At 39.8% G+C, this 12,691-nt stretch overlaps 1 protein-coding gene across 1 annotated transcript in view; it reads left to right on the forward strand.

Moving 5' to 3' along the window:
• The window catches only part of kcnn3 (potassium intermediate/small conductance calcium-activated channel, subfamily N, member 3), a 76,515-nt gene that overhangs the window by 35,648 nt on the left and 28,176 nt on the right, over positions 1-12,691 (forward strand). Inside the window, exon 4 of the mRNA XM_026944867.3 lies at positions 12,227-12,523. Coding sequence (XP_026800668.1) covers positions 12,227-12,523 — 297 coding nt within the window. The remainder of the gene's footprint in view (positions 1-12,226; positions 12,524-12,691) is intronic.

Below are 12,691 nucleotides of genomic sequence, written 5' to 3' on the forward strand. Positions count from 1 at the left end.
TGTGATCTGAACAAAAGCCTCTAAAGGAGAAGCAACATTAAAACATTTTTATTTTGCCTGATTAGTTCTTTCTCAAGTTCCTAAAATGGTCTCATACTATTACACATTGTTTCATAAATGAATAGCATTTATAAGAATGAAAGAAAAAAAGTTAGCAGCCCAAAAGTATCCTTCTGGAAAACCTTAAACCTGGCAACACTGTCCATACTACTCCAGGAAACAATTTACACCTGGTTTTAGTAGGCAGACAAAAATCACGCACAAAACTGGCCACCAATAATTGCCCAGATTTTTTTTAAGGAAAGGAACATGTAATCGGGTGCACATTCCAATTGGTCCTCAGACATTTGGACCCTACCTTACGTGAGGTCAGTCAAAGGATCAGTGTACTGGAAACCTTAACATAGTTTGTACAATAGGCATTTTTAAGTTGGGACCTATAACATTATTGTAAGACCACAGATTTGGTAATAAGTGACACTGACAAGACATAAGTAAGAATACATCCATCCATTTTCCATACCACTTATGCAAAAACAGGAATCTGGAGCCTATCCCAGGGAACTTGGGACCTGGACAGGGTGCCAACCCATTGCAGGGCACAATTGAACACACACTGTGGATAATTTGGAAATGCTAGTCAGCCAATAATGAATGTCTTTGGACTGGGGGGAGGAAACCAGAGTACCCAGAATAACCCCCAGGCACAGGGAGAACATGCAAACTCAGCACACAGAGGCAGGATTCAAACCCCCAACCCCAGAGGTGTGAGGCAAACATGCTGACCACTAAGCCACCGTGCCCCCCAAGTAAGAATACATATAGTCTGCAAGTACATGAGCAAAACACAGAAGCGCCACGCAGCCAAACAGTGGTGGTTGGTACTCCAGCACACACTGGAATGGTGTGAGTGCATATGTTGTCCAGGGGAGGAGGCATACCCACTCACCTTCATGATTTTGCATTTGAAATAAGAGAAAATAAAGTTCGGTCTGAAAAATGCCACCTGTCTTGTGTAGGATCTTTGCTGTTCCTGGACATCCTCCAGATATTGCCTCCAATCCTCAAGTGACAGCTTTCCCAACAAGAGTTCATGGTTTCCAATGTCATTGTGTTTTAGGCAAGAGACAAGAAAAAAAAAGCAACCTATCAGTCCAACATGTTGTGAAGTGCCCTATCTGAATGGGATTAGTTTCACAGGGTGGCATCTGTAGTTAATTTTTTACACATGTAGTGTGATAAAACACTCACGTCCGGATGGCAATTAACATGAGAGGAAAGAGTCTCACACATTGACCCATGGACAAATCATTGCCACTTCACCAGAGGGCACCCTTCTCCAAATTTCTCTATAGGTCTAGAGGACTCTTCCTCTATTGTCATGCTCATTTCCTGTCTGTTAGAGCTGTAAAGCACATGGACTCTCATACACCCTGCAGAACCTTGCCATTTGTTCTCAATCGTCTAAGTTCTGAGCTGTCGTATCTTGTCTTCATCTCTGGGTATGACCTTGCATTGTTACTTTGTTCTCTCTTTTGGATTTGCATATTTCTCTTTGCTCTGTGGTGTTTGACCTGTGCTCAGCTTTTGTGAACACTCTCTCAATCCCCCTACTGGCTTTACCTGCCCTGAGACATTTCTGTGTTTTTACACTGGCCTGTTATTAGACATTGAGTTTTGGATTGTGAACTGTATTAATAAACCTTCTGCATTTGGATCATAAGCTTGTCCCTGAGTTCTCTATGTTGTGAAGTTTTTGCCAGGTTATGTTATCTACAAACCCAGATGCCTGCATCATACATGGCCATATGATCATGTTTATCTATTTGGCAGCATATAATGTTAGATGATTAAGGAACTTATACCAATACCACTGCTCATTTATTTATTTATTTATTTCTAGAATTCCTATGCCAATGCCACTGTATTGTGGCATATGTGAATATAAAGTGGCATTTAAAGTGGCTATACCAATTTATAGTAATTTACGTCATAATCACAGCTTTATTCAACATTCAGGATTATGCTCTGATTGATTTTATATTCATTCTTCTGTTAATGGACTCCCAGTGTATGCAGTGTGGAGAAAAAAATATATACAACAGATACAAAACAAGTTGTTTCATGATACACGATGTGGATATGCAAGCTAGGTACTAAATACAGTGCATAGCTCCAGTCAAAAAAACGTTTTTCATTGTTCAAACGTTTTGCAGCATCCGCCTGCCAAAACTAAAAAAGGAACTAAAATTATCCAACAACCGCAGAGTTGGTCAAAGAACAGTGGGTAATTTGGTCTGCAATTTTCTCAGGCAAGGAGGAAGACAAACAAAAACATGGCCAATCCATATGGAAATAAAATCACAGAGGAGCACCTGCAAATGATACTCCAGGTCCCCATGTAAATTTAATCCCATCCAAATAGGGCTGATGAATGCCTAAAGGACAGAAGAGCCATTATCTAGACTATAAGGCTGATAAAAGCAAGTCTTCCTCTTCTCTGATATGTCTTCTCTGTATGTACAACAGAATTTAATTTGCTAGTTGTTCTGTGGCTGACAGAACTAGTGTAAAGGGGTCATGATACTTGACAGTTGTTGCAGTAAGGCCATCTTTTTTCCCCACATAGAAGGACTCAGCATATGCAAATAATGTGGAAGGACTGTTCAACCCCTCCTGGAGCGTCTCTTGGATATACTCCTCCATGGTCTTGGTTTTGGCAGCAGGGGGTACATATGGCTGCACAGAGTGAATAGTACTTGCAAGGAGTTCAATGACATAATTAGGTTAATTAGGTCTGCGGGGAGGAAGACAAGTAGTTTTCTTTGTGGTGAACACCTCCTTGAGGTTTGTATAGGATGTCAGTTATGCAATACTTGTGACAGTGGGAGGACCAGATTACAATATCTCTATTAAATCAGTCTATTACGTTTAAGTTACGGTTTTGAGATCATCGGAGTCGTAAGATCATTATCAGCAAGGGAAAACAGATGATTAGCAAGGATATAGTCTTGTGATAAGTGGCTCCTCCTAGAAGGAGATATACTGACTGGCAGGCAATCTAATGAGTGCTTGGATACTAGTGATTCAGGTGGTTAAGTTGTGTGGGCAAATTCACTCCCATGTAGTTCCCAGCAAGTCCAGTGTCTAGGAGAGCTAAGAAAAAAAGGTATTAGGTAGAAAAGGGAAATAGTCATGCTAATGCCAAATGTGGGAGCAGGGGGTTGCTGGGGTGCAGTTTTGCTGGGATGCTTGCAGCAAGCTTCTAACTTGTCCTTCTCTGTTCTCTGCAGTAATGTTATGTTCCTCTGATAGGAGATGAATGAATCCCACTTCTATGTGTATCTGATACATGGACACTAGGATTTTGAAGGAGAAGCCTTATTTTCTCTCTCAATAGATTATCTAGATATCCATCAGTCCATCTAGGGGGATGTCTGCCTGAGATTTTCAACGCTAGTAATTCAGGGTGAATGTCCTGTAGATGCACAAGGCTAGTTTATTCTATTCACTTTAGTTTTAAATTGAAAAAAAAAAAAACAGAAAAAAGAAGCTAGCTAACAGTGACGAACCATAGCTGTGAAAAGAGTCAGTGTAGATGCACAAGAATAATAATATTTATTGGTCATTTCTGGTGACTTGGTATATTTTAGCCTGATTAGGAAATACACAAAGTAAAATAAGCTCCTGTGTGCCTTTGTGTGTGAATGTGCGTATGTGTTTGTGCACAAAGGATCATGTCCTCCGTTGTAGTGAAATTGGGAATAGTAATCATGTTCCTTTGAAGGAATCAGCTACCATTTAGCTACCTGTGACATGTACCAGAGAGTCTAGCCTGGCACTGTGTGTGTGTGTGTGTGTAACACAATGCCACTATCTGTAGCTCTATTTATATCTGTTTTATGATCCAAGTATTCATATTCGCGTCTGTATTTTAAACCCAAAACGGGTGTGGCCTAAAACACAAGAGTTTGCCCCTAGAAACACTGGAAAACACAGGAAAAATCCCAGAGGTAGAAATGCCAACACTGTGAGCATGGTTTGTCACTGTCTTCTGGCTCTGACAGACTCTCAATCTCAGCTATATCACTTGAGACATCTCTCCCGAACAGTTATTGTTTTTGTTTATATCGGCTTGTGATATTTTCTACCAAATGGTTCTACTTCCCAAAACAAACTAGTAGTCTAATTTAACCCAACATGACCCTGACCAGGCAGTTACTAAGGATGAATGAATGAACACCAAATGTATTGTGAACAGGGGCAGACTTAGGGTGGTGGGGTCCAAGACATGAATCTACAACTGCTGAATCCAGAAAAAAATGAAGGCTGTTCTACCACAAAACAGTAGCTATTATATTACTGTATGCTGTATTACTGTACCTACTATAATTATAGTTATAGTTATTATAATATGTTTTTTTTTTCTGCGAGTGAGACCGCTCACCTGCATGAAAGTAAAAACCTCATAAAAAAATATGTGGCAGTCATATGAACTGCACTGATTGTATTCAGGACTTAGGAATAGTTTTCCAGGGTAATTAGACCAATCTGTTCTAACTCCACTCAGTGTTACATGTCTGGGGTTTTCACATGTGACTCTACGTATTTGTGTGTTTGTATCCGAGAGAGAGGGGGGGGGACTTACTGGACTGTAATGACCTGCAGTGCTTTCTTCCTTTTTCACACCAGTGATGTCCATATCTGATAGTATAAGGCCATGAAAACAAGCACCTCTTGCTCTGTCTACCTCCCTCTTTCTTTCTCACCCTAGAGTCTACTCACTATCCTTTTTGCCTTCCCTCTCTCTTTTCTTGCCTGCCACCTGATTCTGCTTCTCATTACTCTATCACTTTTTCCAACCACCCCACCTCCCCTTCCCTCTCCTTTGTATTTTCCTCTCGTAATTATTCCTACAAGTCTCTTGCCCTTATGTAAATGGAGGATCCAAGTCTCTCTCTCTCTCTCTCTCTCTCTCTCTCTGATGATGATGAAAGACGGTGGAACCATCCAGTCACTCATGTTGACCGATTACCTTCACTAATGGAATTTAATTATTAAATATCACGGTGGCTATTTGGCCCAAAAAGGAAAGACAGGAAAGAGAAACGGGGAGAGGGAGAGATGAGTATAGGAATAGAAATGAATGAGACTGACCCTGCACAGAGGAGAGATGGATGATGATGGACGATGGAGTTTTGTCCTCTCTCAGATTTGGTTTGATTCTTTTTTGTACTCAGCACAGTAGAGATCATTCTCTCTGTCTCTCTCTCTCTCTCTCTCTCTCTCTCTCACACACACACACACACACACACACACACTTAGACACACATGTGCTTGCTCAGAAGAGCTCGATGTTCACACGCTCGATTGAGTGTAGACTAATAGTGCAGATGTTGAAAACACACATTCACAATTCATTGATCCAAACTCCCACACACCCACACACTCAGAGTGAAAGAACATTCTCTTCCTCTCCACCCACCTCCACACTCTCTTTCTCCCTCACATTCATACCCTTCGTCAGTCTCTTTCCCTCTGTTTCTCTCCTCTTCTCTTGCACTTTCTTTTCTTTAGTACTCTTTCACTCTTTTCTCTCTCTCCTTTTCACTGTTTATTCATGTTCACACACACACACACATTCTCTCTCACTCTCTCCTTCTCTCTCTCTCTCTCTCTCTTTCTTTCTGTCATTTTCCCAGTTCTCCCTCACACACACACACACACACACACACACACACGCACACACACATGCACTCAAACAAACACACACTCAGGCACACACAGTCATTCTCTCTCACCGGGGACCCTAATTAAGCTTGGCTGGTCTTTGATGTTGTCGCCTAGGCAACAGTCACCATGACGAGGCTGGCTTTTCCAGAAAAAAACGCACGTGTTTTACTGCTGTGGATGTACAGTGCCCACACACACACTCACACAAACACACACAAGTAACATATTAATTTGCATTTATACACACAGGCAAACTAAAGTATCGACATGATTTATCGACAATCAGGCATGACTAAAATGTGCACACACCACCCAGCCAGTCTACTGTGTGTGCACGAATGCACATGCAAATACACACATACAGTGACATTACTGTATGTGTCAGTGTAAATGGGTCATATCATCAGTCTCATAACTCCGGCATATCCGTTTGCATTTCTTCTGCTGTGTGTGCACACAAGACAGAGAGAAAAACCCTCACCCTCTGTGCATATCAGCTAAACAAACCACTTTACCACTCACAATTACAGCTAAATGCAGCTGTCACAGCAACCAACACAATTAGCTTCTCTTCTGTGGTTAGTGTATGTAGACATAGCCAGAAGAAGGAATAAAAAAAGAAAGGAGAGAAAGACTGCATGTAATTTAACAGTCTGCATAATATAATAAAAATATATGTTTGCATATTTTTCTTTCTGTTTGGCTTCCCTAGAAAGATGAAAAATGCTCTTCAATCTATGCTCTTCGTATTTCATAAGCACTGTTTAATGAGTATTTTGAGTAGTGGAATTAAATTATTCATTAAAAATATTAATTGTTTTCATTAAAAGCATATTGCATGATTGGGCTTAGAGGGTGTTTATGTAACCAGTCAGCCTTGATTTTTGGGGGGCTTCTGATGAGGCACCTTAAATCGATTTTTTTTTTTTTCTAAAAATGTTTCACTAGAAAACATGATCTTCTGTAGTGTTATTTACTGAGTAGTGGGCACTGAAGAGAAAATGAAGAGATAAATTATATTATTATAGACATAATTGGGTTCTTAAATTTCAGTGTATCTTCAACACTAGTGTTTGACAGACAAATTAATTCTAATAATGAATTCAAGAATAAAGAGTCTCTAGAAAAGACAATGTCATGACTTTATGATGTAGCCTGTTTTGTTGCTAGGTAAAAGCCTTCTAGATAATTGCCTAATTAACAGTTAGCATATGAGATGACACTCTACATAAATAAACACACTCATCTAAACCTGACAGGGGCACAGGGATGCTAAACAAATATGACCTGCAGATATATGCTGCTAATATAAACTACATACAAGATGCGAATGGTTTTACAAGACCATTCTTGTGATTGCAAAAAGCATATAGATATAAGAACCAGAGATGCTGCATTATCTGCTGTTGACTACTACTTTCATTCCTCAGCAAACCCACCACATTAGTCATAATCACTCATAATCAGAGGTGGAATATACATGAGTAATTTCTTTTTTTGGAAGATTTGTACCTTTCTCAAACATTATTGAAATGGAACACTTGTACTCTCACTCAAGTACATTAACAAAAGAAAAAGAATTCTATAACTCTTCCTCTATGGTCATACTCATTTCTTGTCAGTCATATATACAGTATATAAAGCATATGGACTTAAGTTCTGAGCTGTTGAATTCTGCCTTGATTTGTGTGTACGACCTTGCTTTGTTTTTTGTTCTCTTACCTTTCTGGATTTGGTGATTTGTCTATGTTTATGATGTTTTGACCTCTGCCTGGCTTCTGACTACTCTTTGGGTCTCCCTGTTGGTATTGTCTACCCTGAGATATATCTGGGTATTTACCATGGCCTACTGTTTGACATTAAGGTTTGGTTTGTGGATTGTTGTAGTAAACCTCCTGCATATGGATTCTAGTCTTGTCCCTGAGTCCTCTTTGTTACATAACCACAGTAAGTGCTCAAATGCAATGAGATTTTTCTGGGTTTTATTCTTAAGACCTCCAATTAAATTCACATCAATATTAAATGAAAGTGTGCACAACTGATGCACACTTGCATCAGTGTGCATCAGTTGGTCTATAAACAAAGGCCAGCGCACACCAATTGTAATTAGTCTATAAACTAATAAAGGCCAGCACACACCACTTGGGTCGTTTTTAATTACACCTGCTCAAAAATGGAAACTTGTGTTGTGTAAGTCAGTAAGATGAGCATCTGTGCCCATACCTTAGTAAGATAGAAACAAACTAATCAGCCTCACCATCCGACATTAATTCCTGCATAAAGTTCCTTGTAAAATGAAAACTCATTGCTTTTTTGCAAACATCTTCATGGGACACTGTGAAAAGTAGCCTGCACCAAGGAAGTGGTTCTTCCGACGCCTCAATCTTCGCTTGAAACGGCATCTATGTTTTGTAATTCTATGGTACAGACAGACTTAACAATATACACCACAGTATTCATAACCTTATATCAATCAAGCTACTTCCATCACTCCTGATTACTGGCTCTACTTTTTCTAAAATAGTTCTAAGATAATGTAAGATCACTTTCCAAACAAACTATCATCTTAAACAATTAGCTAAATTTAGGCCCCAGTAGACGTTCCCATATGTCCCATAACAGTGTTAAAATGTTTTGGTTTCAGTGTACCAACCCTTTAAATTCAATAAGTACTTAATTTGGTAGTGTTCTGATCTCCTAGCCTCAATAACACTTAGATCATACCTAGGTAATTGTTGGTGGTGTTAATATTCATGTATGCTGGCCTTATTAATCTTTTACTTAAAGAAATCCTATGCTTTAAATTATTCATTTAATTTGGTTCATTAGGGTAATTGCCCTAATCAGTGTCTAGGGTCACTCACTCAGTCTTGGTGTCTCCTATGTTTTGGTTTCTCTGTCCACAGTTGCTGACCACAGTCAAATTCTGTTGATGCCGACTTGCTCTATTTTCCCCTAAACATTACATTTGTCATCATTACTCCTGCTCTATTAACCCTTCCATTGCCAATCAGTTCACTAGTGCCTATAGCTTCTCATGACAAGCGTATCAGGCTCCACTCCCCACTTGCACGGAAGGAATGTGGTTATATTAGTTACTTACTTAAGGCTCTGCCTAAACTTAAGACCCACCAATGCATTTCCAATTAGTTATTCTTATCAAAAGCCCTTAAAAGGGTTAAAAGGGTCCCATGTGAACTACTGAGTTTCCTAAACTAAAACTTAAAGTTTTTGGTAAATTTCAGCCAGGTCTTAGAACTTCTCTTCACAGCATTTTATCCACTCTTCTACAGGCGTTAAATGACGTATTGCATATGTCTGTTGATTCTTGTCACTGTGCAGTTCTAAATCTCTTAGACCAGAGTGTATCTGACTATAAAATGCATTGTACTGAGGGATTGGAGTGGTTTTCATCCTACAGACAGAACCTTCATGATCAATATCACTAATCATTATACCTCCTCTGCTGTTTGGTCCCACAAGGCTCCATTTTCTCTTCTCTGTACTGCTCCCTTGAGTTCCACCATTGGCACCCTGCTCTATCTTTCTCTGTACCATAATTCCAGCCTCTTTTTAAAGCCCTTTGTGTTTAGAGGATACTAAATATTGGATGGCAAGTAATTTTGTAAAAAGCTGAATGAACAAAAAAAAAAAACACACATTTTAAACTCTGTGTAGTTTACATCTGTTCTCCCCTTATACGACTACCATTTCACAGAGATCGTCTGACCAAATGTTATCTGCACTATGCACCTGCCTAAGGCTCAGTGGCAAACAAAGCAATATGGAATGTTCTAGCACTATCTATTACAATAATGCCCACAAGATCTTTGAAATCTCAGCTGATATACCAGCATTATTGAGCTACCTGTGATTCCATTCAAATTTAAAAGTTCATTCTATTTGCTGTTACGGGTTGCATATAGTCACACTCACTATATTCAATATATTCACAATACAATTACTGGTGTGGGGAGCTAACGACTACGCAGGGAGATTAAAAAAAACAAAAGAGTAAGGCGGATGGTAAGGAATTACAAGCCACATGCACTTTGTTATTCTGGAAATATTGCAGACTAGATGAAACCAGTTCTACAGTCCACTGCACATAATGTTAGACTACACTCAGGAAAGTCTTTTTATTTTCTTTTGTTTTAATAGAATGTTCACACTTTAATCACTTCTAGAGGTGTCCGTGGGCCTGCTTTTTAATCCCATAGGTTCCAAAATAATTCTGACCAATCCCATCCGCTTATTTCTGTTCATACTCACCTGCAGTATTTTCTAATGAACTTAGTATTTCCATACATATAAATGAATAAGTAGTTTAAAACACATCACTGCTGTCCAGGGTAAAGCAGTGCTAAAGATAAATGAATGGCTTTTTTGTAGGTTTCGTAGGTCCTTTAAGTTCCAGTCCCAGCGTACACTTTAGTTATGTTTAGTGTCTAATGGTTTTTCAAATAGTGTAATATCATACACGGATGTATTATTTTGTACACTAATTGCACAGATTATATTCAGCATTGAAACTGCAAATGTAAATGTAATTAGTAGCTTGTGCGTGGCTGTTATTTGAAGTAAGGCTGGCACATTCTTTGGCACCACCTTTTAACTGCACCAATAACGTACTGCCTAAAAAAAAAAAAAAACACAGTCAGCTCATTGACTACTGGTCAACTAGTAAAAATGTATAGTTGTACAACCCCTATTTTCTTCCTATGATTCCTCTTGTATTTCCACAAGAAGTCTTGTGACAAGACAGTGTCTGTCTTGTCTTACCTGATATCTTTTACTTTTGTACTATGCTTCATTTCAACTCTCACTTTTATTTAACTCTCTGTCTTGAAAATGTATAACACTCTGGACAATTACAGTTGGCTTTCTATGTGCTTTACAAATAAACAGACTTAACTTTAACCTTATTGGAATGGATTTTATGCATTCTTGTATTAATTAGATATACGGTACATTGAAGCTAATTTAAAAAGGGAGCTAGCAGGAAGTGTTTCTGCCTCACAGCTCCAGGGTCTGGTGTTGAATCCTGAGCTCCAGTTACTGTCTGAGTTTTGCATGTTTTCTCCATGTGCCTGTCAGTTTCCTGCAGGTACTGTGGTTCCACTCAGCAGCCTAATAGTATTATATGAGATGTATGTATGTATGTATGTAAATTGCTTCTAGGTAGGAATGTCCTGCAGTGGACTGGCATTCACTTTATTCAATTCATTCAATTACAGAGGAATTTAATTTGTCAAATCAGTACAAAAACATGTAATGTGAAAACAGGCATAGTATGTGAACACACAGACTTACCATAAACACAGTAAATACAAAACAAATACAGATTCCTCATACTAGACAATAAACACAATGCTTAGATGTCATACACTGTATGGCCAAAAGTTTGTGGACACCTGACCATCACACCCATATGTGGTTCTTCCCCAAACTGTTGCCACAAATTTATAAGCACAGTTATCTACAATGTCTTTGTATGGTGTAGAATTACAATTTCCTTTCAATGGAACTAAGAGGCCCAAACCTTTCTAGGAGGACAGTGCCCCTGTGCACAAAGTGAGCTCCCTGAAGACATGGTTTGCCAAGATTGATGTGGAACAACTTGAGTGGCCTGCACAGAGCACTGACCTCAACCCCATTGAACACCTTTGGGATGAATTGGAACGCCAACTGCACCTCAGGCCTCCTCACTCAACATCAGTGCCTGACCTCACTAATGCTCTTGTGGCTGAATGGGCAAATCCCTATAGCCACACTCCAAAATCTAGTGGAAAGCCTTTCCAGAAGAGTGAAGGTTATTATAACAGCAAAATGGGGACCAACTCTGTGTTAATGCCTATGGTTTTGGAATGGGCACTTTTGGGTGTGATGGTGAGGTGTTCACATACTTTTGGCCATATAGTGTATATGGCTTGTTGAGAGTAGCAGCATCCATTGTGGTATTGGTTCTGATGGAGGTACTGTTCACCTGAGGAGAGTTTCCAAACAGATAGATCACTGGATGTATGGAGTCCATGCTGATTTTTTCAGCTCGCTTCTTGGCCCTGATGTCATGCAGCCCATGAATTGAGAGCTGCTGCTGTTCACACAGCCTTTCTGCTGTGCACACAATTCTCTGGCCTTTAAACAGGAGGAGGTCGAGCTGAACCACACTGTTACTGTGCCCAGTGTTACTGGGATAATCTCCGGATCCACCATGAATAATTGAATTAATAAATAAATTACTTTAATGAGTACAGTTCTTGGGAGCAGACTTTTAGATCCTACTATATATGCTGACTTTTGATGTGTTTTTCATCTGCAAAAGAAAAAAATAACAACTAAGCAAATGTCAGGTATGCACTGCCATGTGCCCTTAATTTATACTGATTCTCATTGTCAACATTGTCTTAATAATCACCATCATGTCTTGCAAACATGATCTCAGCTAAATTTCAACTCATTATCAGATAAAATTCTTGTTTCTCTCCTCCAGCTCTTTGTCATCGATAACGGCGCAGACGACTGGCGCATCGCCATGACCATGGAGCGAGTACTGTTGATTGCGCTGGAGCTGCTGGTCTCAGCTGTGCACCCAGTGCCCGGAGACTTCAAGTTTGTGTGGCGCGCTCGACTCGCATTCACGTACATCCCCTCGCAGGCAGAGGCTGACCTGGACATGGTGCTTTCCGTGCCCATGTTCCTCCGACTCTACCTCATCGCCCGTGTTATGCTCCTCCATAGCAAGCTGTTCACCGATGCCTCCTCCCGGAGCATAGGGGCTCTCAACAAGGTCAGAGGTCAAAGATCAATGGGGTCAGGGATGGGTTTCCTGGATATAGCTTGTGGGCTTTGATTTAGAGACTGAGGATTAGCCCTGTTTTAACCCTCATGTGCTTGACCTGTCCCATCTCTTTTGATTTTATAGTTGCACAATTGGGGAAAAAAAAAGCCTATTGTA

This window comes from Pangasianodon hypophthalmus, chromosome 1 (assembly GCF_027358585.1).
Source record: "Pangasianodon hypophthalmus isolate fPanHyp1 chromosome 1, fPanHyp1.pri, whole genome shotgun sequence".
Lineage (NCBI taxonomy): Eukaryota > Metazoa > Chordata > Actinopteri > Siluriformes > Pangasiidae > Pangasianodon > Pangasianodon hypophthalmus.